This window comes from Jaculus jaculus, chromosome 6 (assembly GCF_020740685.1).
Source record: "Jaculus jaculus isolate mJacJac1 chromosome 6, mJacJac1.mat.Y.cur, whole genome shotgun sequence".
NCBI classification, from domain to species: Eukaryota; Metazoa; Chordata; class Mammalia; order Rodentia; family Dipodidae; genus Jaculus; species Jaculus jaculus.
Window position 1 is genome coordinate 35,732,457 of NC_059107.1, and position 27,977 is coordinate 35,760,433.

General features: G+C 48.0%; 1 protein-coding gene across 6 annotated transcripts in view; it reads right to left on the minus strand.

The window, feature by feature from the left end:
- Positions 1–27,977, minus strand: part of Mcc (MCC regulator of WNT signaling pathway) — a 274,857-nt gene that overhangs the window by 19,142 nt on the left and 227,738 nt on the right. For all 6 annotated transcript variants that reach the window (XM_004665096.2, XM_045151945.1, XM_045151948.1 and 3 more), the window contains exons 10-14: positions 24,444–24,584; positions 20,356–20,459; positions 16,263–16,446; positions 3,916–4,150; positions 2,620–2,826 (exon numbers count right to left, since the gene is read on the minus strand). In XM_004665096.2, coding sequence (XP_004665153.1) covers positions 2,620–2,826; positions 3,916–4,150; positions 16,263–16,446; positions 20,356–20,459; positions 24,444–24,584 — 871 coding nt within the window. The remainder of the gene's footprint in view (positions 1–2,619; positions 2,827–3,915; positions 4,151–16,262; positions 16,447–20,355; positions 20,460–24,443; positions 24,585–27,977) is intronic.

Genomic DNA, 27,977 nt, shown 5'->3' on the forward strand with positions numbered 1-27,977 from the left:
TGCTGTTGCCTGCTCTCATCTCCAGCAGATAACACCAGCAATAGCCAGATGAGAGACTTAAAGTAAATAGAGTCACTGTTTGAAAGACAAGGCAATCAGATTACTGTAACTGAGCTTTTCAACAATACTGGGCTCCCTTCTTACTGAGACATTAAATAAATAAGATGGTCTATTCGCCAGAGGAATTTCTGTGCTTTGAAGTCACAGTCAAGATGAAGAACCAAGAACTTGGAGAAATGCTCAGTTCATGGGCCTTTGGCAAGATATGTCTATTTCCACCAGACATGGGTGCTCTCTAAGACTCAGACCCAAATTGAACAACAACTTCAAAGGACAGGCAAAGATTCTGCAGCTGCATGGAAGAGAAGACAGTGTTCTCCTGGGCCCAGGTTACAACATGAAGCAGCACCGTGGACCACCTTCCAAGCACTGGTGCGCTGGCCATTGCAGCTTTCCTAGATCCCACACAGTATCACGTGACTCCTGCTAAGACCCTTCCATGACTCCTCACTGCCCCTGGGGTAACACAACAGGCTGACCTCTCCAACGAGCAGATTCCCTTTCTTCTGGGTGTTTGCACATCTTATGTTGTGGTGTGAGTCAGATGTCCCCAATAAACTTAGTGTTTTGGATGCTTGGTTCCCAGCTAGTGGCAATTTGGGAGGTGGAGCCTTGCTGGAGGAGGGGTGGTGTTGGGGGGTTGTGGCCAGCTCCCCTTTGCTAGAGTTTGGCTCACTCTCCTGCTGCTACTTTCCACCTGCTGTGGCAGAGATGATGCCTCAGCTCTACCATCCTTCCCCTGCTGTCACGGAGCTTCCCCTTGAGACTGTAAGTCAAAATAAGCCCTTTTCTCCCATGACCTGCTTTTGCTTGGGTGTTTTATGAAAGCAATGAGAAGGTAGCTACAACAGAAAACTGGAACCAGGAGCGGGGTCATTGCTGCTAGAAAACTGGTCATGTGGCTTTTGGCCTTTGGAACTGATTTGCAGGAGAAATATGTAGGGATTTGAAACCCTGTTCTAAGAGATGCCTTCCTGGAACTATACTGTGACCAGATCTGCCCATCAGCCTCACCCATGGGATGTAAATTCTTGGAGGACAGTTTTCGTCTAGCTATGAGGGAGCCACCTGTACTGCTCCACTCAGTCCTGGGGTGCTATGAGTACCCAATCACACAGCAAGCACATGGCTTGATGGAAAACACAAGAACCTCGGGATGCCTGGCCTGGGCGGGTGGCAGAGCTACTTGGGGAAACCTGTTGCTGCATATGCCTGTTAAACATGCTTCAGATTTCTTAGCTCGGTAGGAAGCAACAGCTCACACCACATGGCACCTGTGCCTACCCTTCCTTCCTTGGATATCCTGGAGATACCTACAGTTCCTAGCGACACCCCAGAACTGTGCTGTGAGAAGGCATTTACAAGATAGCAAGTTAGCACAGGGTTTGAGTCTAAAATAAACTAGGCTCAGATGAAGGTCTGACTAGAAAGCACAGTATTCTGGGCTAGAGAGATGGCTTAGCACTTAAGGTGCTTGCCTGTGAAGCCTAAGGACCCATGTTCGACTCTCTAGATCCCACATAAACCAGACACACAAAATTGAGGCAAGCACAAGGTCACATATGCCCAGTAGGTGGCACAAGCGTCTGGAGTTCAATTGTATGGGCTAAGGCCCTGGTGCACCAACTCTCTCTCTCTCTCTCTCTCTCTCTCTCTCTCTCTCTCTCTCTCTCTCTCTCTGTGTGTGTGTGTGTGTGTGTGTGTGTGTCTCTGACTCTCTTCTAAAATAAAATTTTAAAATTGTTAAAAAAAATTTTTAAACAAAAAATAAAGCACAGTATACTGAATATACAGTGTCCTACCCAGGGGGAGGGATTGAATTCTTTTGGGTCCATGAACCAAGTCCTGGTTTTGATCCCTAGCACCTCATAAACAGAGCACTGTGGTGCATCCCTATAATTCTAGTACCCAAGAGATGGAGGCAGGAAGATCAGAAGGTCAAAGTCATCCTCAATATATGAGTTTAAGGCCAACCTGGATAATATGAGACCTTGTCTCACAAGCAAAGGATGATGCTGTGTAAAAAAAGTATTTAAACTGTGACATAAAGTAAGATAGGCTTTTAATTTTTTTCTTGTTCTTTTTTTTTTAATGTTTTATTTATTCAAGAGAGAGGAAGAGGCAGAATGAGCAAGCAAGAGAGAGAGAGAGAATGGGCACACCAGGGCCTTCAGCCACTACAAATGAACTCCAGACACATGTGCCCCTTGTACATCTGGCTTGAGTGGGTCCTGGGGAATTGAACCCAGGTCCTGAGGCTTCACAGGCAAACACCTTAACTGCTGAGCCAATTCCCCAACCCCTTGTTCTTGTTTTCTCTTTCGAGGTAGGGTCTTGCTCTACCTTAGGCTGACCTGGGATTCACTATGAACTCACAGAAATCTACCAAAGATAGGCTCTTTGGAATGTAAATTTGGTTCCCTTACCAAGTGGTGTGGTATTATGACCCATAGTGTCTACACAAACAAGAAACTGGTGTCACAGAGTGGTGTGGTCTGTGGTAACTGGGCAGGGAGCATGGCCAGCACCAAGGATGCCCTCATGCCACCCTGGCCCTACCTTGCCAGGCTTCTCCTTGCCGCCACTGCTGGTGGAGCTGAGGGACTGCATCCGCTGCTCCTTCTGCTCCTCCACCTCAGACTTGAGGTGCTCAATGTGCACCAGGTAGGCCTGCTCCTGTGCCTCCCGTGTGCTCAGCTTCAGCTCCAGGGCTTTCTTCTCCTTTTCCAGCAGGTACAGCTGTGCCTTCAGCTCAGCCATCTCCTCCTGCGGACAAAGGGACACAAAGCAAGTGAGTGCCAATGCCACCATGTGCCGGCAGGGTTGGCTGTGCCAAGCAAATGCAAAGGAAGACCTGGCTACAATCATGGACTCACGGTGGAAGACTCATTCCAAAGCCAGGGACAAGGTGACTAGATGACTGTGTCCATACATCTGAAGTCCTGATGGGTGGACAAAAGCCATGTGCTTTGTCCCTCTGGGGACTAGAACTGAGATAATGTAGTTTAATTTTCCCAGCTTGCCACTGCTCAGCAGCAAACCCTTGCTGCTTTCTGCCAGCTGCTGTGACAAGAAGTCATTCCCAGCATCTGCTCTGCCGTGTTTTTCTGAAATAATGAAGCTCCCCTTCAGGACTGCAGGAAGAAATACACCCCTTACTCCCATCTACTGCATCTGGTCAGGTGTTTTGTCCCAGCAATGAGAAGGTGATAAGAAACAAGCCTCAAGCAGGTTGTTTCCTGCTGAGGATCTGTCAAGACACAGGCCACGGTGACCTAACAGGAAGGAAGTGTACAATACTTGCCAGCGAGAGCACTGGCTTCTCAAGACAACTGCCCTCGAAACCTCATCTGCAGATGGGCAGCCCAAGACCTTACTTTTCAGGGGACAGCAGCCAGAACTGCTCTGCTTACTCTCACTGGTAGGTACTTATTCTGAACAGACATCCCACTGCTCCCAGGTCCTCAGGGCTTTTGACTAGTTCCTGCCTCTGAGCTTACCAGGGTCTCTCCTATGTCCAGGTCCCATCAGCATGGGTGACCCAACAAGGACTTTTCAGCATCCTTGAGGTCAAGGGACATCAGAGATGGACAGAGATCTGTTCTACCCTGCAGGTCCGATGCAGGTTCTCACTGAGAAGCAGGTGTTGAACTGGGATAGTCAAAGATATGCTGTGGAGTTTAACTGCACCCTCATTGAGGGTTCAACAAAGATGACCTCCAGACACACCAAGGCCTGTCCACAGCGAGCCATTCACCCCTCTCTGGACACAGGTTGACCACGGGCTTATTGCTCATCAGCTGGCCCACGGGATGTCCCTCTAGGGTTGCCTGGCGAGAGAGGCCCATGACGCACCTTCATGGCCATCAGCTCCTGCATGAGCACAGCGTTCTCCAGGTCCAGCCGCTGGCTGTCCCCCCGTGGCTTCACGTCGTAGCTGAGGGGGTCAATGTGGACGCTCTCCAGCTCCAGCATGGTCAGCTTGACAGCTGCCCTGTCGTTCTTGAGCTGCTGGATGTAATCCTTCAGCCTCTGCTCATCCTCCTTAGTGAACTCTGTGTCACAGCTGCTGGCTGTAGAGCTCGTTGTGCTGGAGGAGAAGGAGGAAGAGAGAAACACACCACACTTCTATGTCAGCCTCACTAGACCTTTCTCCCTCACTCCATCTCCCCAGCATGGCTGAGATGGCAGGCAAAAAACAAGGTTGTAGGGAGATGCCTCGATGATTAAAGGCACTGTTTATAAAGTCTGCTGGCCTTGGTTCAATTCCCCCAGAATCTTCATGAATCCAGAGTAAAATCATAGTGCATGTGGGCTGGAGAGATGGCTCAGCAGTGAAAGGCACTTGTTTACAAAGCATCATGGCCCAGGGTAGATACCCCCGTACTCACATAAAGCCAGAAGCACTAAGTGCTGTATATGTATATGTATAGTTTATTTGCAGTGGCAGGAAGCCCTAGAGCACCCATACTCACTCATTCTCTAATAAATATATTTTTAAATATTTTATTTATTTGAGAGAAAAAGAGGCAGATAGATAAAGAGAGAGAATGGCATGCTAGGGCCTTCAGCCACTGTAAACAAACTCCAGATGTATGCACCACCTTGTGCATCTGGCTTACGTGGGTCCTGGGGAATTGAACCTATGTCCTTTGGCTTCACAGGCAAACACCTTAACCACTAAGACATCTCTCTAGCCCTCAAATAAATAATTTTTAAAGTGGTGCATGTGTCTGGCAGCAGGAGACCCTGGCTCTCACACATGCATGAGGGGCACACACATTTGAGATCCTGGCACACCCATACACACATGTGAAAAACATAGTTATAAACAACAACAAAAAACATTTTCACAGCATATAATACTGATCTTTTAGGAGAGAAATAAGGATAAGTAATAATAAATGATTTCACATCTGAGATCTTGTTACAGACTCTAGAAATGAACCCTAAGGAAATAATTCCTCAGAAGATAAAAGACTTATATACAAATTATTTCCTGCATTGTGACCTCCAACGCAGTGTGATGCATGATGGTACGCATCAAAAAGGAGGCAAACTGTACTGACAATATATGGCTAACCGTGACAGCAGAGATATTTTAACTGAGGAAATATGATAAATAATAGTATATAGTAAATCAAAGCAAAAACAGATGTACATGTGGGCAGGAATTTTAAAAAAGAGATGCTACATGAACAAATCTGTTCCTAAAATACCCACGAATGACCTGTAACTGTGTGTGTGTGTGTGCGCACACACTCACATGTAAACACGCATATCAGAGTGCCACAGAGACCCCCTGCAGAGTGGAAGGGGGAAGGACAAGGTGCCTCCTGCGGCTCTCATAAACGAGAGTATGAAAGCCAGGTGTGTCTAGTAGGGCGGTGGCATGCTGAAGTGAGAGGAGCAGGGAAAAGTGCTGCAAAGTCCAGGGCACAGCCCGTTCTTAATGGCTGTTAGAGGCCTCTGGTCATGTCCCCTAGGGGCCTCACTACATGGTGACCAGACAGGGGACCATTCAGCTGAACGCTGGGCCTGTGTTGGCCCCTGAGGTTTCAGAGGGACCAAGCCCCCATGAAAGAGAAACCGAGGCAGGATGCTCAAGACCTCTTCCTGCTGTGTCCCCACTGGCTCAGAACAAGGCCCCCAGTGGTCTCCCTGCTTGCACTGGGTCTATCTATCCATGGCTCGCTCCTCTTGGGACAGATGGTAGAAAAACAGGCCAGGATGGCACCATCATCTTGGTCATCACAGACTGTGCTCACAGACAGTGAGTGGCTTGCTGAGTCATGTGGCTGCACAACAGAGTAAAAAGCCTAGTGCCAAGCTTTCTCATGCCACAGCTCTGTCTCCTTCCCAAGGCTTGTAGCCACAAGTGGTCTCTACTGGCTGCCCTTCTCACCTCCCACAAGAACAGGGAAAGCAGGCACACGACCCTAATCCCACAAGGGTGGTTCCATTGTGCACATGACACAAAGCTAGGTGTGATGGCTCATGCTTATAGTCTCAGCCACTTGGGGCTGTGGAGGGAATATTCCTAGAGTCTAGGGGTTCAAAGTCAACCTATACAACATAGTTAAGAACCCCATCTCTAAACAGAAAGAAAGGAAGAGACAAGGCTTCTAGAAAAAAAGAAGGATGAGAAGAAGTTGCTGTGCTTGGACCACCCACGTGAGGCAGTGGCCAACATAGGAGTTGGGGTGGTCTTTAAATCAGAGGACAGCTTCTAGGATGGGAAACCCCTGGGGGAGTCCCTTACTCCCTTTGTCCTATCAGGATGGGACAAAAGTCACTGAGTTGAAATGAATGAAACAAGCCTGACCATCAGACTCAATTCATGTTTAATGTGTCACCTGGGCTGGGTCACCGTGTCCAGGTACTGTCAAGATGTCACCTAGACGGGGCTGGGAAGGAACTCTTTTTTTCATATGTGATAAATATTTAAAAGTAGACTTTGCACAAAGGAGATTAGACCCCATAATGTGAGCAGGCCTTATGCAGTCAGTTGAAGGCTTTAAAGCAAGGGATAGAATCAGGTAAGAAGGAAGAGGTTCTCCCCAGACGGTCTTCAGACAGAGGATTCAACGGCTCTTCCTGGGTCTCCAGCTTGGCACCTGCACATTCACACTTGCCAGGCTTAGACTCCTATGAGCCAATTCCTCAGAATAACTCCCTGAATGTGTGTACGTGGAGAAATATGTTTCTATGTGAGATACATATGGCGACCTCTCTATATAGAAAAGTCTGATTCTCTAGACAAACCTCCCGTTGCGTCTTTTCCTTTGGAGAGTTCTCTACCGAAGTGCTGTGCCCATGGCTTAGCTCACACACTGCTGGTTTCTGATTTCCTGGCCTGTACAATGCAGGTCCTCACAGGACGTGCTTCAAGAAGTTGAGATAACAAGAAAAGTACAATTAAGGGGCTGTGGCAGTCAGTTTTTTAGTGCTGCCAGAAAACACCCGACCAAGAGCAGCTTGAGGGAAAGAAAGGGTTTATTTTGACTTATAGACTCAAAGGGGAGTTCTGTGATGGTAGGGGAAATGATGGCATGAGCAGAAGGTAGACATCACCCCCCTGGCTAACATCATAACAACATAACAGGAACAGGAGAGAGTGCCAAACACTAGCAAGGGGAAACTGGCTATAGTACCCATAAGCCTGCCCCCAGCAATACACCACCTCCAGGAGGCATTAATTCCCAAATCTCCATCAGCTGGGAACCTAGCATTCAGAACACCTAAGTTTATGGTGGACACCTCAATCAAACCACCACAGGCGCTTAGATCAGTGCCCAGCATATAGAAAATGCTCACTAAAATATAGCTATTCTAGAAATGTCAGAGTGCCTCCTGTAGGCCCTGGAAAACATGGCTGCCCATCTGGATCTCACGTTCTAGAAGAAGAGGCAAGCAGAAGCAGGTCAGTACACACCCCAGCAAACAGCGAGACATAGCACAGAGAAAGGGGAACGGAGGGCCAAGTGGGGAGAGTTACCACCTGAAATAGCCCAGGGCAGGCCTGGATGCTAATATCATACTCCAGCAGACGTAGAGGAGGCAGGAAAGGGCTTCATCCAGGCAGAGAACACAGCAGATGGGGGAAGAAAAAAAAAAACCCAGGCAGTGAGCATGCCGGTCGAGGAGGAAGGGGTGGTGATGGCGGTTGTGTCAGCCACAAGGCGGTGGTCAGGCCAGTCAGAGGGTGCAGGGGAGGCGGCCAGGTGCCATGTCACACAGGGGTTTAGAAGGGTGGTGTCTTCTCTAGCCTCAGTAGGATGGGAGCTGCTGGAGGGCTGATAAGAGGAACCTGTCAGGGCTGGAGAGATGGCTTAGCGGTTAAGCGCTTGCCTGTGAAGCCTAAGGACCCCGGTTCGAGGCTCGGTTCCCCAGGTCCCACGTTAGCCAGATGCACAAGGAGGCGCACGCGTCTGGAGTTCATTGGCAGAGGCTGGAAGCCCTGGCGCGCCCATTCTCTCTCTCTCCCTCTATCTGTCTTTCTCTCTTTCTCCCTGTGTCTGTTGCTCTCAAATAAATAAATAAAAATTAAAAAAAAAAAAAAGAGGAACCTGTCAGCTAGTGGTTGTTGGGGAAGGAGAGGTATTTTCTTCAGTGGTGTAGCCGCTGACTGGCTGCCTATGCTCCTGAAAATTACCCCCACCGATTTGAACTCATTGGCATGCGTGCGCTCTGTCTGTCTGTATGTCTCCCTCTCTCCCTCTCTCTTCTCTCTTCTCTCTCTCTCTCTCTCTCTCACACACACACACACACACACACACACACACACACACTCGATGCATACTAATACCAAAGAAGAAGTGCCTTAGACCTGCCTGACATTTCCACAGGATCCCTCTGGCATTACGCTGAGAGGAGACCAAAGGAGGCCAGGGCAGAGGTAGGGAGGATCCTTTGAGGATTGCTGCATCAGTTCGGGGAGGGCAGAAGCTGTGAACAGGGAAGGTGGGTAAGCGATAAGGGCTAGGGAGATGGATCAGCAGCTAATACACTTGCTGTGCCATCATGAGGACAGGAGGGGACCTGCGATGGTCCAAGTTCAGATATCCAGAGCCCAGGTGAAAGGCCTGGGTGTGGCCACACACACCTGTAACCCCAGTCTTCTAGTGGGAGCAGAGACCCAGGGATCACAGGAGCTTGTGGAAAAAAATAGCAAGCTGAAAGTTAAATAAATAAAATAGCAAGCTCTTTAGTTAGCAATTGTCTTCATCTCGAACAACAATGGGGGAGAAACACTCCAAGGCTCAGGGGTCATTTATGGAACAGATGATGGAAAGAACGCGAGAGCCAAAGGAAGGGGAGGAGTGCTTACAATACTGTCTTCCAGACACACAGTGGTCTTCATACTCATGACCTCACAGTGGCTGATGCCACCTAGACAAGACCTACACAACAGGATGACAAAAAAAAAAAAGACACCAAAATAGAAAGACTGGTTGGAATGAAGAAGGGATTCAGTAAAGGAATGATTTGGGAGGGGGAAAGGGAAGGGTAGTTGGAGGGGATTGTGATCACGGTATATTTATATTTATGGAAGTTGTCAATAAATAAGTTTAAAAATTTTTTTAAAGTGAAAGAGTGATAGAACAAGACATCCAACTTTTCACTCCAGCCACTGCAGGCAGGCACACCCCACTGCAGGTGAGCTCATGGGGCAATGCAACGGTGTACACATGTGTGCGCACGCAAAGACCAAACAAATGATGAGTCCTCATTATTGTGTTACTCGGTATGTTAGAAAGGTATACCATGAAGCCCCAGCTATATGTCTGAGGTGCTACTTTAAAAGACTGATGCAGGGGCTGGAGAGATGGCTCAGTGGTTAAAGGTGTTTGCTTACTTGCCAAGCCTGAAAGCCAAAAGACCCAGGTTCAATTCCCCAGTACCCACGTAAAACCAGATACGCAAAGTGGCCCAAGTATCTGGAGTTGGTTGCAGTGGCAGGAGGCACCTATACTCACTCTTCTACCTCTCTCTCTCCCTCTTCTCAGATAAATAACAAACACGTGGTGCAGCTCAACGCTCAATGTCAGCAGTGCCCATGGCACAGGCCACATCAGAGGGAGAACTAGTAACAAGGGAGACTTATCCCGGGGAGTCAGTCAGCAAGGACCCTCCCTCAGCAGGGCAAGAAGACCCCATCTGTGAACAGCTCTGTGGTGGATGTGACAGACATTGGCCCCTTCAGTTAGGACGTACCTCCCTCCAGACCCGGTTCACACGGGCAGGGGCAGAAGTCACCCAATGGATGAGCAACAACATTAAGGCCAACTCTGGCAGGTGGCAGCCTTGTTGACCAGCCACTCCACAGGCAGAGCCTAGAGCCCGCTCCCTGGATGCCATGTTCATACAGCGAGGCAGGAGCAGCCTGGCTTCTGTGCCAGGTGGCTGACAGGATCAAGCAAGAAATCCTCCCCGGGGATATCCTGACCCAGGTGCAAAGTTAACCTGCAACTCTAGCCTTTCCTTTCATGAAGAAAATGGTACCTGTTAGGATGGTATCTACCCACCTCCTAACTCACCTCAGACTTACGGAGTCAGGAATTCTGGCAGTGGAGCCAACATTCTGTGCTTTAACACAGGATCTTGTGCATGCACCTACTGCCAGGATAACAGTGGGCACTTGCTTAGCATGTCATTATGAGAATGATGCACTAGCTACTGTGCTAACAAGGCACCTCTTAACGAGGTCGTTAGACAGCCTCACATTTTCTAGGTAGAGGCAACAGCAGTCCTATCAAGAGATGCAAGAATCCATGGAGAGGGTCCTCAGGCAACACATCTCCTGGCCCCAGGGACCAGGATTCTGAGGAGAGTACAAAACGGCAACACAGAAGTTACTGACCCTGACAGGAAGCAATCATGATCAAAAGGACCCCCAGAAAACTATCTGGGCTTCAAAACCTACCACAGAAACAGACTTCCTGACAAACAAGCAGCTGTAGCTGTCATGGAGTACAGTGATACACAGTGGTATAGCCCATGTGACGTACAATGGTACATGTGAGTGTGGGGTCCTTGGGGGGGGGGGAGCTCAGGTAGATGAGAACTATGACAGTACTTCCCAGGAGTGTCACTGGGAAGAGGCCCACATCCAGACAGAAGAGGAAGGCAGGGAGATTGTGAGTGAAAATTTCCTGGCAGAATGAAGTGAGAGCTCACTGGCCAGCCAATCTAACCAAAAACCCAGTGAGCTCGAGTTAAGAGAGAGACTCTGTCTTGGAGAAATAAGACAAAAAAAGCAAAAGAGCGAGACAGAAGGACCCCCATCACCCTTCTCTGGTACTTGGCTCTCTGGGTACGTGCATCTACACACAGACACACACCAAAGAAAGAAACATAAAATTATTAAATTTGTGGGGGGAAATGGATAGAACTAGAAAATATTCTATTAAGTGATATAACCCTAGGCTCAGAAAGACAAGCACTGCAGATTCTCTCTCATATGTGAATTCTGGCTCCTAACTTTTTACCCATGTAAAGAGAACAGGAAACTGGAAAGGGCCCATGAGGTGTTGTTCTTTTCATTTAAATTTTTTTTGTCAGAGTCAGAGTAGTGGTTCACACCTATAATCCTAGCACTGGCTGAGGCAAGATGATTGGATTTGAGGTGAGCCTGGACTACATAGTAAAAGCCTGTCTCCCAAAAAATCCAATAATACTTAAAGACCCCACACTTTACTAGAGAGATAGTTGCACATCCATGTTTACTGTGGTTCTATGTATGACAGCCAGGAATTGGAATCAGTCTAGGCGCCCACTGATAGATGGATGGACAATGAAAAATGTGGGGCATGTACATGATGGGATTCTGTTCAGCAGAATATAAAAATGAAATTTTCAGGAAAATGCATGGACCTAAAAAAAAAAAAAAACAGATTATTAAGTGAAGTGACCCAAACTCGGATCAAAATTGCATGTTCTCCCTGATATGCAGATCCTAGCTTGTACTATCTGCAAGGACGCATATATGAGGGTAAGACCTCTCGAGATGGAAGGTAACCACGCGTGAGTATAAAGAGATGAGTAGGGAGGGGAAAAGGACACGTGTGACATGTAAACAGAAGCAGGAAGGACACTGGGGAGGAGAGGAAGTGGAAGGAGAGAGACTGAAGAGAGGAGTGGATAGGAGAATCAACCAGAACAAATAACTTTTGGCAATGCCAGGATGAATGATACCTAAATCTCTGTATGCCAACTAACAAAATTAAACGAAAAGATGTACATAAATAATAAAATTTGTTTGACCATAAAAAAAAAGGGGAGGACTGATTTTCAAAAGGAGGCAATACCAGTGAGTATGGGAACAGCACAAGGTCCTGAAAGTGGCAGGACCACCTGGTACTGCCACCTAGCACTGGCTCTTGGCAAGGAGCCTCTTCTCCTCGCAGTGACTCACCACCCACCAGCAGACGGGGGTCCTGTGCTGCGGGGTCAGCCACCCAGCGCCACACAGAAAAGGGAGGTCAGAGGAGAATGTACGAAGTTAGCGTAGGATCAGGCATTAGAGACCACCAAGACCGGGCTGGGAAAGGGGGACGGTGAGTAGGCAGGGAGAATCAAGTTTCATCACCCCTTAGGGCCAAGAGTTGGTCCTTGGCCAGGAGAAGGCATGCTTTGGATCCACTGACTTTGCTATGAGCATAGTTTTCACAAAGGAAGGACTAGAGATCTGAGCTCAAGAGTTTTACACTGTTCTTAGGTGAGGGAAATCTGGATTTTGGAGCAAGCACCACGGCCCAAGGCTTCTGTAATCTCCCTCTCCCCCTTTCCAGAGCACCAGCAGGGAGCAGAACAGGCGAGGTGAATTACAATTCTGCTTCATGACCTTAATGTTCCATGGCACCATGTGATTACAACCGTGGTCAAAGGAGGGGAGGCCACTGGCCCTTTGTCTGGCCTTCCAAGGGCTTCTGCCTGGAGAGGGTTAAGTCATCTATTACCTCTCTCCGCTTGGAATGCAGGGTGAGTCAGCTGTGACCAGGTCAAGCAATCACCCCATGCAGCAGGCTGCCTGCTTCCTTGTCCTCAGGGCAGGAGGCCAAAGGTGCACGAAGAATAGGCTGGCTGAGGCAGACTGCAGATGAAGAAACTCCAGTATATTCCATTACACGTGGTTTTGTGGAGAGCCAGGAAGGACATATGGCTTTCTTCTGGGGTGCTCCTGTCTGCTGGGGCTCCCATCATGCCCACTTACCCTGCATCCGCAAATTGCCCAAACATGCTCCCACACCCCCTGCAATGGAGATGCAAGGCTGCCCAGCTCACGCCAGCCTGCCCAGGCCCCACCCTGTCTACTATCAAGACCTATTATTCGAACCAGTTATGGATGCCAAATAGCATCTCTCCTGTTTCTCTGTACCAGGTCCCACTTCTGGCCTCGAAATGGCCCATCCTGCTCATTAGAAGAGCCATTGTGGTACTGTCCAGTCATGGACACTGGGTTTTTCTTACCTGGTACTTCAAGAACCAGTTTAGTCTTGTGTGTGAATGCAGGAGGTGTTCTGGTCTTCTGTCACCTGGGAAAGGCTGCCTTGGGCAAGAAGAACATCAGCCACTGGCAGGGACGCATGCAGGATGGATGCGGAGCCCACCTAAGCTGTGTTCCTCTGTGGGTTCTGCTAGACCTTAGCTGGCTACCAGCCCAACTGCTTATCTTTTGTGATAAAGACCTGATATCTTGGGCTGGAGAGATGGCTTAGCGATTAAGCACTTGCCTGTGAAGCCTAAGGACCCCAGTTCAAGGCTCGATTCCCCAGGACCTACATTAACCAGATACACAAGGGGGTGCATGCTTCTGGAGTTTGTTTGCAGTGGCTGGAAGCCCTGGCGTGCCCATTCATTCTGTCTCTTTCTCACTCACTCTCAAATAAATAAATAAATTTTTTGAAGACCTGATATCTTTCATATCAGGACTTTTTTTTTTTTTGGCAGGTGGGCAGCTCAGCTCAAGGTAGGGTCTCACTGTAGCCCAGGCTGACCTGAAATTCATTATGTAGTCTCAGAGTGGCCTCAAATTCATGGTGATCCTCCTATATCTGTCTCCTGAGAGCTGGGATAAAAGGTGTGAACCACCATGCCTGGCCGGTACTCCTTTTTATTTAAGCTGTTTTAGCATACTTCTATCTTTTGCAACCCAACATCTGATTATTTTCATTTTTCATTACTTATTCTTGTCCCACTGTGCGCATCTAGCTTTATGTAGGTACTGGAGAATTGAACCTGGGCCATCAGGCTCTGCAAGCAAGCACCTTTAACCACGGAGCCATTCCCCAGCCCTTCTTTGGCTTTTTATATTAAAAAATTATCTTAAATTTGTTTATTAGAGACAGAGAGAGATAGGGAGGGAGGGAGGGAGGGAGGGAGGGAGGGAGGGAGGGAGGGAGAGAAAATGGGGGCTGCACCAGGGCCTCCAGCTATTGCAAACGAACTTCAGATGCGTGTGCCACCATGTGCATCTGGCTTGCGTGGGACCTGAAGAATCGAACCTGGCTTCTTAGGCTTCACAGTCATGTGCCTTAACCACTAATCCATCTTTCCAGCCTTTCTTTGGCTTTTGATGTTATCTATCCTTATCTGGTTAGTTGGCCTGCAAGAAGTCTCTTATTTTGTCAAACCAATGGGAGGAATAATAAACATATTTGGTACTAAAGTTCTAGATTTCCTCTCAGCAGGCATGTGGCCAGACAGGAATTTCTTCTGTGTCCCTTAGCCCCCAGCTTTTCTCACCAGTGAAAATGAGGTATGTGACCCTTGTCTTTCACCACCTTGAAGTCCAATAAGACTCTCTAAAATGCCGGGCGTGGTGGCGCACACCTTTAATTCCAGCACTTGGGAGGCAGAAGTAGGAGGATCCCTGAGAGTTCGAGGCCACGAGACTCCATAGGGAATTCCAGGTCAGCATGGGCTAGAGTGAGACCCTACCTCAAAGAAACCAAAAAAGAAGAAGAAAAGAATCTCTGAAAGTGCCTACAAGTCTGAGGCCTGGCACAGAAATGGAAGGTGGTAACATGTCCAGGGCTTCGGTAGAAAGGAAAGAAAAGGTAACCACAAGAGGCTGCAGTGGTTGCCACCCCGAGCAGCAGCACCGTGCAGCGCAGGCTCTCTCCACTGCTCTTCTCCTCCTCACTGTCTTCAAGTACCTGTAGTTCTCCAGAGTCACAGACTGTGAACTCAACCCCAGCTAAGCGTATGCTGGGAATGTGGCCTCCCTTGATGAAAGAGATGAGCTGAGAGCTTCTTGCCTTAGAAGAGCCTCTAGAAAAGGTCAAGGGCACAGGAAGAGAGGGCGGGCTGTGGAACTTGGACAAGGTGGGACCGCGCCTTTCATGAAGTGAGATTTACTGTGGAAGTTTGAATGCGAGATGTCCCTCCTAGCCTCATGTTTATGATCAAAGCTCATAGTCAAGTCCTAGATGGTGGTAGTTTTGGAGGTAGAGCTTGCTGGAGGCGGTGTGTTGCTAGGAGTGGGATTTGGGGTGTTACAGCACAGTTTCCCATTGCCAGTGCTAGCCGGCTCACTCTCTTGCTGCTTCTTGCCAGCTGATGTGCAAGATGTTCTCCCACGCCATGATAAAACTTACCTTGGAAAGATGTATGCATCAGTGTAATAGTGACACATAGTGGTCGTCAACTGCTCTTTGGTTGGATGTAAGGCCAGCTCATTGGGAGGCAATTCATACCTGGTCTACAGGGAAGCTTACACTGCTCTTTTGCTCTCTGACACGTGCTGCTTCTCACTCTTTGCTAGAAAATTTGCCTTTTACAGATGGCAATACAGAGGAAATCCAAGACCCGTCAGCTCAATAAAAGAAAGCTGGCTGCCTAGCATGAGAGGTGCCATCTCTAGCACATCTTCAAAGCCCAGGAGACATCACAGAAGTGATGGAGTAAACAGGAGTGCTGTTCTCATTTCTAGCCAAAGAAGCTCATCCAGGGAGGTGGTCGACACTGAGGAGATTCAAAACTCACAAAAGCAGGAAATCAGAAGATGCAGAGAACTCAACACTCAAGGAGACTTAGAATCACCTCTCCAAGGCTCAGGGAACATTGTGGAAGAAGGGTAGAAAGAAGTTAAGAGCCACAGGGTTGGCAGGAGTATTCTGAGGCACTGTCCCTCCACAGAGAATCACTGGCACATTCGTGATCCTACAGTGAATACCAATAGCCCCACTGAGGAGGGCTCTATGTGGAACAGGTGTAGGGGAGAGGGACCATAAGAAAATAACTGGATGGAAATATGACCATTATACAATAAGTTCATACAATAAAACCATTTTGAAAAGCTGCTTCTTGAGATTATAAACCTGAAATAAACCCTTCCCCACCCACATAAAATGCTTTTTGTCAGGCATTTTGTTCCAGCAAGGAGAAGGTAACTGCTACAAGAAAATTACGGGAAGAACAACATTGGACGGGAGGTAGATTTGTAGGCCTACCATTTTCTGTACCACTGGTATCTCTACCATTTTCTCAAGACCTATCTCTTCAACTACAGGGTCCACAGAAGGAGCCTTTCTGGCCCCCTTGTGTTGTTGATTCCTTGGATGGAGCAGGCTGTTAATCCTGAACCAAATTCTGCCTTACACTAGCCATGCAGCCCCCAAGAGAAGGGACTATTGCATGCCACATCCAGCAAGGATGACCTGACAGGCAACCAGAGGAGAGTGCCATACGTACGGTACCTGGTGTGGCTGTTGGAGGACAGGCTCTCCCAGGGCTGCACGCTGCAGCCAGCCACGGCGAAGGCTCCTCCGCAGCTGCCGTCCAGCTTCATGAGCAGGGCTTTGGCGGCATTCTCAGCCATCTTCCGGCAGTCATGAGCCCTCTTGAGCATCTGAGTGATGTTCTCATCCCCGGACTGGTCTCCTACATCACAGAGAAGCCAGTGGATTGAAGGGCAGGTCTGGGTTGGTCAAACCAATGATAGACTTGTGTAACTGATTCTTAGCTACTGAGAACGGGGGTGGCAGAGCGGGTGTCAGCAGTGGCAGTGGCCAGCCAGTGAGGAGACCTGTCTTCTGGGCTGGCTAGGTCACTGAGAAAGTATTCTTGGAAAGGCTTGTGTTCAGGCTCCACAGTCCTTAGGACAGTACAATGGGCAGTGTCTCCAGCTATACTGTGGATTTCCCAATGCCCTAGTGTTGGGCATTCCTTCACAGCCTTAGGCAGGGGCAAAAGAGACAAGACTAGTGGTTCCAATGGGAACCTCGGATTACCTCTGCATTTTCTGAACCTGTGCAAATTCCCTGTCTGTCCAACTCAGATAGCCCCGGATGCCAGGTGACAGGGCAGGTGCAGGACACTGGGGCATGTAGGGCACCAACATACAAAGCCAGGCTGTGCAATCAGCCCCGCCCAACAGACTCACATTCTTGTTATTGCCCCCGCCCCCAGGGCCTCCAGCCCCTGCAAATGAACTCCAGACTCATGCGCCTCCTCCTGCATCTGGCTTACGTAGACACTGGGCAACACTATATATTTATTGTTTTGAAAACTTTATATTTTTATTTATTTGCTTGCAAGCAGAGAGAGGAAGAAGACAGACAGAATGGGCATGCCAGGGCCTCCAGCCGCTGCAAATGAACTCCAGATGCCTGCACCACCTCCTTGTGCATCTGGCTTCATGTGGGCACTAGAGCATTGAACCAGGGCCATTAGGCTTTGCAGGCAAGCGCCTTAACTGCCCCAATACATCACAGGCTTGCAAGTGTAAAGCACAGATCTGTGTTTTTCTAGTGAAACTCTGCATGCTGAACCTTAAGAAACAAATGTGGAACTGGGTAAAGTAGGCGGGGATACGGGTACATTCAGCTCTTCATCCCCTCAAATTCATTGCTGAGGCCCCAAGATACCCCTCCTGCTTCCCAGGGCACAATTTGAAAACCACTGGCTTAAATCTGCTCGAATGAACACAAGTGCTTATGAAGAAGAAAAAAGACAACAACCACAATAATTGATGCTGTGAGTAAATGTCATAAACTAGTGCTCCTACGTATCTGGCCTGGTGGGCAGGGTGGCAGAGCAACTGTCATTGTCAGCAGAATGAAGAGTGAGACGTAAAAATTAGGGCAGTACTTAGCACTACGGAGAGCTGGGAGAGAATGGGGGTGTGGTTCCCATCCCTTAGACTTCTTTCCAGTCACTCACCCTATAGCAGGCTCTTTGAATCCTGAGGTAGTCATGGTATCACTGACTAGCTCACCTCATAAATATGCATGAGCCACTCAGGACCAGGTAAATAAAAAAGTATTTCATTATTGATTTCAAATATTTTCAATGCAGATTTATTTAAGACTTTTGAGCTCCTGCCATGTAACTGCACTGCGTAGGTATGTGCCTAATTGAAGTGTGTGTTTTTGTACGTGGTATGAGCGAAGATATTTCTCAGATACAAACTAGAAAGCGATTGATTTTTTTTCCCCCCTTTAATTGATGGTTCTCCTTGATACGTACATATAAAACCTGACATGAGGCCAAGATCATTTTAGTATCTGTTTCACGTGAGGAGTAAAGTTTTATGGCTCAGTTAAGAGACCTTGAAAAACGAGGCTTCAAATGGAAATGTTGGCAGTGCTCCTACTTCTGGGCTGGGATGGTGAGACATTAACCGAAGGGGGAGGGATGCGAGGGTGGGCGGGGAGGGTTACCCATACAAATGAGGGGTGCTCCCTTGTGCAAGAACTTAGGTGCCACCAAGGACAATAGTGCCCTGCTTCAGCTCTCTCCTTTAGATTTTTTTTTTTGGGGGGGGTGTTTCCAAGGTAGTGTCTCACTAGCTCAGGCTGACCTGGAATTCACTATGGAGTCTCAGGGAGGCCTCAAACTCATGGCGATCCTCCTACCTCTGCCTCCCGAGTGCTGGGATTAAAGGCATGCGCCACCATGCCCAGCTCTCCTTTGGAGTTTTTTAAAAATATATTTTATTTTTATTAATTTATTTGACAGAGTCAGAGAGAGCGGTATGCTAGGGCCTCCAGCCACTACAAATGAACTCCAACGTTCATCTTGTGTATCTGGCTTACATGTGTCCTGCGGAATCGAACCTGGGTCCTTTGACTTTGCAGACAAGCACCTTAATCACTGAGCCATCTCCCCAGCCCTCTCCTTTGGATTTGATTCAGATTCCTGCGAGTGTCACAACCCAGGGAGGCACCAGGCATGGTGGTACAAGCCCAGCGAAGGCTGAGGCAGGATGATCAGTATGAGATTGAGACCGGTATGGCGATACAGAGTGAATTCCCTACCAGCCTGGGTTAGAGTGAAACCCTACCTCAGGAAAAAAGAAAAAAAAAAAAAAGTAAGTTTTCATAGCGAAAGTTAGACCCTAGAGCTGGCAAAGATTTACTCAAAAGGCACCTGGGGTGGCCTTTGTGGTAGGGTCTCTGAAGGACGATTTCTAGTGGAAGCCCAAACCCCTTCATTAAGAGCTTGCACCCTCCAAGCTCACAGCTCAGAAGTACTGCCTGACAGATGGCCAGGTCACTGCAGGGAGGACGTCTGGCTGGCCCACACTACCTACCTTAGAAGGCTCTCAGGAGTTACCTGATCGCTTCAACTGTGTGGACCTGCTGTTACTTCTCCAAAGAGGCCACTGCTACCAAGCATAAGCGAGCCTGTGTCCAGGGCCCAGTTCCGCAGTGAGGGTATTGGCAAAGTCTCTCCCTTTGTCTCTTCTCTCCAGCACAGTCTCTACTGTGGACCCCTTCATATCAGTACAGTAAGTGGCTAAGCTAGGGTGCTTTCAATTAAACTGTCTTCCTACTTGGCTAAAATCAAGGGATAAGACAAAGAGAAGTGGTTGCCATGTGGACTCAGTGGTATAAGTCAAGCCAGTAGGGCACCGACCCATATGGCTGGGGGAAGATACAGTGGGGGTGATGTACACAGCACATGCACCATTGCTCCACAGCGGGCCAGGCTCATGGAAGAGCTAGGGTGGGCATGAGCACACTTCTGTGCCCACCACTCATTTTGAACTAAGGTAGAGGGAACCCATGCTTCCTTCATGACTATTCCAAGGAACAAATTCACGTGTGGTAGTTGGAAGTGTGCCCATAGCCTCACATGTTTGCGTGAAGCCTCAGACTCAATCCCCAGCCGGTGGAGCCTTATTGGAGGAGGCGTGTCCCTGAGGGCGGGCCTTGGGGGTTACTACTCCAGCCCACTGGGTGTTGATGGCTAGCTCACTCTGGCTGCTATTTCCAAGCTGCTGTGACGAGATGTGACACCCTGGATGCCTGCTCTGCCACATTGAAACTTCCCTGTGACACCAGAAGCCGAAATAAAACCTTTTCACCTACCCGCTGCTTCTGGTCAGGCGTTTTGTCCCAGGAAGATCTAACTACTACCCCAGGAAACAGCCCAGCCCATAAGGTGAACAACAACAACAACGGCAGCAAAAAAGAACAAAAGGCAGTATACATAGCGGTTAACAGAGGGACCTTGGTCAAGCAGCGTCAGTGACAGTGTCAGTCCCTCGAATCACCGGAAGAAACCCCCAGTCCATCGGGTCTTACTGTCAGCCCAGAGAATATGTTTCCTACGAGAGCTTGTTTGCTTTAACTTGTCTGTGATCCTGCTTCTACTCCAGTTCTTGCTTCATTTAACGTCAACAATTTACCCACTCAGTCACGGGGGACAATGAAACACACGGCTGACGAGCGTATTTCATGTTGCCGGGCAGTGACTCAGAGCCACGGTGCAGGAGGAGGTGGAGGAATAAAAAGCGGGAAACGGGACTGACGAGGAGGAGGGAGGGACTCGCGGGACACTTACTAGGGGAGGAGCCCACGCCAGCCGCCCGGAACTGCCCCAGGATGAGGCTCTGCTCGCTCTCGGCCAGCGCCAGCAGGAGTTCGTAGGCTTCGATACACTGCTCACTGAAAGAGAAGCACAGCGCATCTTCGGCTCAGGAGGAGAGAGTAACCGTCGCCACTAGCACCTCTGTTTCCCAGGCAGGACGCAATTCAGGATCCGCTCCCGCCTTGCCATTCGCATAAGGGAGAAAACACCTAGGATGTTCCCTGCAGAAACCAGTGGCCTGCCACTACTGCCTTTTTAAAATTATTATTATTTAAAACAAATTAAAACTTGGCTTCTAGAAAAATATTTAAGTAGTGATAATGGTGGGAGGGCCAAGTAGGGCATCCTTTTGATAAATCGCTGAGAGACATGTGACACACCAGAGGTCCTCAGCCTCCAACACGACCCACATCCTGGAATCCACACTCTGCTGTCTCCTACCACTGTAACAATGTCGATCCATGTGACTAACAGAAGGGGGCAAAAGTGATGATAGGCTTCTTCTAGGGCTAGGTTGTTAGAAAACACCAGCTTAGAGACACGGCTCAGTGGTTAAGGTGTTTGCCTGCAAAGCCAAAGGACCCAGGTTCTATTCCCCAGTACCCACATAAAGCCAAATGCACAATGTGTCACATGTATCTCAGCCTCGTGGACCAAGTGATTTTCCAGCCTGCATCCAGGTACATGGATGAAGCAGCTACTGGTCCTAGGACTCTTTAGCCTGCATCCAGCTTGTGGATTGAGAAGCTGGTGGATTCTCCAACATTCCAGTATGTGGACAACTGCTGTTGGACTTCCCAGCCTGTCTCTTGTGACAATAAATCCACCTGTTTTTAACATGCTTTATTCTTATTTATTTGACAAAGGGAGAGGGAGAGGGAAAGGGAGAGAGACAGAATGGGTGCATCAGGGCCTCCAGCCACTGAAAACGAACTCCAGACTCATGCTCTCCCTATGCATCTGGCTAACATGGGTCCTGGGACATCGAATCTGGGTCCTTTGGCTTTTCAGGCAAACGCTGTAACCGCTAAGCCATCCCTCCAGCCCAATCCACATTGTATTAGTTCTATTCCTCAAGAGAACCCTGACTAAAACAGACCTCTCTAGAGGAAGCTGGATGCCATATCTTGAGTAGCCTTATGGAAAGTCCCATGGGGTGAAGAACTCAGGCTTCTAGCATCTAGCCAGGGAGGAACTGAGATCTCCCACCAGTGAGCCTCTTGAACAGCCCCTAGAGCCTCAGCCCTGGCCCTCAGCCTGATCTTCAGAACCTCCCAAGATCCTGAGCCCCATACATTGAACCAAGTCCTCTCACCTGTGACAAAGTAACTAGTCACACCACAATCAATAGGCCGCACAACACCCTTAGAAGAGAGATGATCTGAACCTAAGCCTGCGCTTTACAGTAGCCATTAGCTACATGTGCTGATTCAAGAAAGTTTTTAAGTTGCATAAAATGGGAAATTACCATCTGTGGTGGTTTGATTCAGGTATCCCCCATAAATTTAGGTGTTCTGAATGCTAGGTTCCCAGCTGATGGAGATTTGGGAATTAACGCCTCCTAGAGGCAGTGTATTGTTGGGGGCTGACTTATGGGTGTTACAGCCAGTTTCCCCTTGCCAGTGTTTGGCATACTCTCCTGTTACTGTTGTCCACGTGATGTTGGCCAGGGGGTGATATCCACCCACCCTCTCTCTCTGCTCATTCCCTATCATGGAGCTTTTCCTCAAGCCTGTAAGCCAAAATAAATCTTCCCCCTACCCCACAAGCTGCTTTTGGTCGGGTGATTTCTGCCAGCAATGTGAACCCGACTGCAATCCTATCACAGTGGCAGAACTTCACATGCGCAAGGGCTACCACGACAGTCAGCCCAGATGGAGAACCCCATCATCCCAGAAAGTTCTAGTAAACATGTAGAAACATGGGTTCTCACATCCTTTGTCACAAGAGGCTCAGTTTGGATTTCCAAGAGAAGGAAAAACAAGTCATTCTTCTGAGAAGCCATCTCCCATTGGGAAAAGTATATCAGAGTTTTGCCACTGAGCCAAGCACAACCCACAACACAGTATTTGAAATGAGATGTCCTCCATGACCTCGTGTGTTTTGAATGCATGGCCCCCAGCTGGTGGCATTTGGGGAGCTAGAGCCTTGTTGGAAGAGGGGTGCTGCTAGAGGTGGGCTTAAATGGTGTTACAGCCAGCTCCCCCTTGCCAGGGCTAGCTAGCTCACTTAGACTATGTCCTTCCTCTTCCATCTGGTTTATACCATGTCCTCCCCACCACGATGAAGCTTGCTCTCGGGACTAGAGCTGAAACTATCCCTTTCCTCCCAGAAATGGCTTCTGGTCAGGTGTTTTTGCCCCAGCAACTAGACAGTGACTGCAACAATCACGCATCTAAAATCCCCACACTCGGTAGGACAAGGCAGGAGGATCATGACTTTGTGCAGGCAAACACCCAAAACAGCCCCCCTGCCTGGGAGACAAACATACCCACACCTGACACCTGGGTGGTCCTCACGTGACTGCCACAGGGGCAAGATTTCCTCGGTAAGCAACTACTTATGAGCGACTCCGAGCTGAGCAAGTGAAACACTGCTTTAGTCAACATGTACTTGGTTAGCTGTCTGTTTTTGATGGTTTTCATTTTCATCATTCTTCCCCCAAAGTTAAAGGGTCACATCACCAGTGTGAGGTGCAGGCCTCCCTGTGAGGGTGGTCTGTGTTTCAGGTTAAAGGTGCCAGACAGGTCATCCTGGAGGATGGGCTCACGTGCGGAAAGCCCTCTGAGACAAAGGCCGACTGTGGGCACTGCTCAGTCATCAAAGGAGAGCGCTCTGCTTGCTTTGGGTGTCTGCCAGCCGGGACAAAGGCTCCTGCCTTGGTTTTATTGGTTGGTTTGATTTTTTTTAAGCGACAACAAAATTTCATGAAACAACGTGAACTTCATATAAGGACACAATCACCTGGTCTGAGACCTTGGCAACTCAGGTTAAGTAAGGACACTAACAAAATAAACCTAAGAATATAGCAAGAAATAGCTTTGTAGTTTTCACAAGCCTTCATTTAAAAACATATACATTCCAAAGCTGATGAGGCAGAAAAAAAAATAGGACATTCACATACCACTTACAAATGAACTAACTGGAGGCTTTTATTTAAACTGGCTTGCTGTTTTTATGGGGGGGAGTGGAGAAACAATTGCTGGAATGCCTGAAGAGCTATGAAATATTCATATCTTTAGGGACCTGTAATTCCCACTTCAGAGATTTCTATCCCAAAGAAAGTATTCCAAAGAATGAAAATCTTTCCATATGAAGCTATTCCCCATTGAAAAAAATCCTCAAAATTCTTTTAGAGAAATGAGGACACAAAGTCTAATACATAAAAGATGCAGAGGGTAAAGCCACTTAATCTAAATGAAGACTATTCAGCAACACTGAAAGAACATGACAGGAACCAGGCGTGGTGATGCATGTCTTTAATCCCAGCACTCGGGAGACAGAGGATCACTATGAGTTCGAGGCCAGCCTGGGACTACATAGCAAAGTTCAGGTAACCTGAGCTAGAGTGCGACCCTACCTCAAAAAAGAAAAACAAAAACAAGTAAGAACAAAAAGAAAAAGAATATGACAGGGCTTAGGCTATAGCTGGGTGATAGAGCACTTGACTAAGATGTAGAAAAAATGTCAATCCCTAGTGATGAAAACAAATGAGAAAAACTATGAGAAACTGAAGAAACAGATTTTACGATGCAAAATATATGATTATGAATGAAGATCATAAAGAACAAGTAAATATGCCATAGCAACACTGTTAATGCTGAGTAGTGTAAATCAAGTAAAATAATAATGGAGGCTTATAACTTGTGTACTGATAGCATGTTCTCTCCGTTGCTGAGGGGCACAAATTGCTTCTCAAAACGAGCTGCACTAAGACCTGCTGGTCTGAGCCCTTCAGTTATATCTTTTAAAAGCTGGGTTTCCACTTGTACGCAGAAGAGAACCATGGCCGCACGTATAACGAAGTGGCTGCGAGAACGCCGAGGCGCTGGCTTTCCTACCTGTACTGCAAGGCCAGCCTCAGTGCCGTGGCGTTGGACTCGTACTTCCCCACCAGCATGCTCATCCTCTCCGCGTTGCTTTTGCATTCCTCCAGGGTGATGGTGAGGAGGTCATTTTGCGACTTGAGATGTTCAATACGGCTGTGAAAAAAAGAAACAGCATTTTTCACACAGGGATTCATGAGGCTTTGAATTGTGTCGTTTATATGTGGGGCCAGAAGTGGAGGTTAAGGTGATATGGGCTTGTTGGATAGTTCAGCAAATACTTTTGGCACAAAACTATCAAGGAAACAACTTGAAATGAAAGAATCATTAAATTCGGTGTGACTCAAAAATATGCCTCTGGGGACTGGGGAAATTGTTCTGTGGTTAAAGGTGCTTGCTTATAAAGCCTACTGGCCTGGGTTCAATTCCCCAGTACCCACAAAAGCCAGATTAGCATTTTTTTTTTGTAGTAACAAGAGACTCTAGCCCCATCCCCCCCCACCCGCCCACACACATACACAGGTAAATTAAAATAAGCCCTTGATTATTTCCTACACAGCTATGCTCACACACACCATGTGCCTAGTGCCATGTGAGGCTGTGGGACTGTACCTAAGAAGGCCACACAGTTAGGACCTTAAGGTCCTCAAAGGATAACGCCAGTATGCTACAATGAGCCATCCAGTACAAGACAATAACCCACACATGGTGGTACTAGCTGCTAGCTACTGCCTCTGAGCCTTTGCTTAGACATCCTCCCAGCAGCCTGCCAAATCCAGTGTGACTCTTTTGTCCTTGTGGCCCAGATGAGAAGATAGAGAGACTGAGAGGTCAAGTTCCTTGGTCTAGAATTTAAGCAAGCAGTTTAAGTTCCAGGTTCTGCTCTCTCTTTTCATTAAATTATGTTTTTTTTTATTTATTTTTTTAAGTATTTTATTTATTTATTTGAGAGAGAAAGAGAGAGGCAGAGAGAATACATGCCAGGATCCCTAGCCACTGCAAACGAATTCCAGATGTCTGCACCACCTTGTGCAGCTGGCTTTACATGGGTACCTGGGAATTGAACCTAGGTCTTTAGGCTTTGCAGACAAGTTCCTTAACCACTAAGCCATCTCTCCAGCCCCAGATCCTGCTCTCTGACCCCCACACTGCAGGACACAAGCAACAGAAGGATCAGTGAGCAAGCGGGAAATTCACAGTGGTACTTTGAATCAGGTATCCTCCATAAACTCATATATTTGGAATGCTTGGTTCCCAGCTGATGGCAGTTCAGGAAGGAGGTGGAGCCTTGCTGGAGGTGTATTGTTGGGTGCAAGTTAGGGGTGTTATAACCAGCTCCCCTTTGCCAGAACTTGGCTCACTCTACTGCTGCTGTTTTCCACCTGTTGTGGCACAGGCGATGGCCAGCCTCTGCTGGTGCTGGGCTTTCCCCTGCCATCATGACCCCTCTCCTCAAGACTGTCAGCCAAAATACATCCTCTTTCCTCCCACCAGTTGCTTTGGGTCAGGTGCTTTGCCCCAGCAATGGGAAGAGGACTACTACACTAAACGGACCAGCAACTGTGAGCATGTACAAAGATACTTCTAGGTGGGGCGTCCAGCAACTCCAATGACCAGTGAGATCAGCAGTGAGAACATAGAGGTTTTTATCAGAACTGTATTGTCAGGGCCAGTGAATTTGAGGTCAAGTCAGAAAACCAATCATAAACAAACAAACAAACATCTCCAGATCATCCATTTCCTGTCCCAGGATATAGGTGTGATGATTTGTTTTCTATGAGATAATCTTTGGTAGTACTCAGAGCATCAAGTGTTCTAGAGACTTGGGGCTAACACTTACAAAATATAAGTGACTCTTACAGTGCTATGGGGTTTGGAAACCATTTGCCTTGAGCCCTAGTCTTAAATATGGAGACACTCACCTATGTGGGAAACAAATGGTGAGAGCCTAACAAAGACCTGTGGGTCACAGGAAGGGGTTCCTGCCCTTGTTCATTTTGACTTCTTCAAATAGTCCTCACTCTCTCATTTGCAAGTCCAGTCACCCTAAGAAACCATTTACCCTGCTCATAGATTTCCATATGGCCAAGTCTCAGATGTCCCTGCTTGAAATGCCTCCCTCCCTCAGGTCAGGACATCCTTGTTGGCTTTGTTCCTGCCTCATTGGTAATTTCTTCTCAGTCTCCTCTTGTCTTAAGGCTGTGAGGTGTGGTGTTTCCTCAGAGCTCAGAATTGGGTCCACTCCTCTGCCAACACTTACCCTGATGGTGGTTTTATCCTGTCTATTACTTTAAGGTGCTTTCTGTTCCCATAGCTCCCAACCTTTCCTTATCTAGGACCCCTTTCCCAGTGCTAATCTTAGAAATCATCTGCTTCATGACATGTGGGGTCACAAGCCATCTCTACTTTAACATTCCAAAAGCTATCAGTTTGGGGATTTTTATTGTTGCTCTTTGTTTTTGTTTTTGTTCGAGGTAGGGTGTCACTCTAGCTCAGGCTGACCTGGAATTCACTATGTAGTCTCAGGGTGGCCTTGAACTCATGGCAATCCTCCTACCTCTGCCTCCCGAGTACTGGGATGAAAGCCTATCAGTTTTTTAAAAATAATTATTTGGGGCTGGGGAGATGGCTTGGTAGTTAAGGCACTTACCTGCAAAGCCAAACAACCCCAGGTCCAATTCCCCAGGATCCACGTAAACCAGGTGCACAAGATGGCACATGAGTCTGGAGTTCGTTTTCAGTGGCTAGAGGCCCTGGTGTGCCCATTCTCTCTTTTAAGTAAATAAAAATGATTTAAAAAATTATTATTTGTATGTGCATGGATGTCTGGGCATGCTCAAAGTCAGAGGACAATCTCAAGGGTGCCACTGAAAACAAACAGCAAACAAGCTGGCCCATAAGGCTGTGGGTCCTCTAGTACGCGGGTCCCATCAGCATGGTTGCCATCTGCTCACAGATCCCATTGTGCCACTTTGCAACTGGCTTTAGGTAGGTGCTGGGGGACTGAACTCATGCTGACAGGCTTTGCAAGCAACTACCTTTAACAGCTAACCCACCTTCCCAGCCCTTGTTTTTTGGGAGTTTTTTCTTAAATAGGAATAAGCCTCTAGTGTTCAGACAGACAGACAGAGTTAAATAACACATATTAGGACGTATTGGTAGATCAGTCCTAAGAACGAGGTTCCACTCGCATCTGTGACCACATGACAGCCAAGTGAGGCTAAAGGGCAAGGATGGGCCTTCTGCCTCGGCTACTTCACGGCTCTGGGCTTTACTTCACTCAACTGCCAAATTCAAAGCCCTTGTTTCTCATTTGCAAAATGAGACAAGCCTTATCCTCACAAGTTGCAGATTACGTGGTTTTCTGTGAGCCCACTACAAACTGCTAAACACACAGTGATAGCTTCCAGTAGCTTCCAGGGCCGACTCTTTGTTCTCTCCTGTGGAGCACACAAGTGAGAAGCAAGGCGCCTCCCCAGGTTCAGCCACAGAGCAGATCTGGTAGAGAGAGGAGATCCTCGCTACAATGCGTCCCCTGAAGGCATCGGG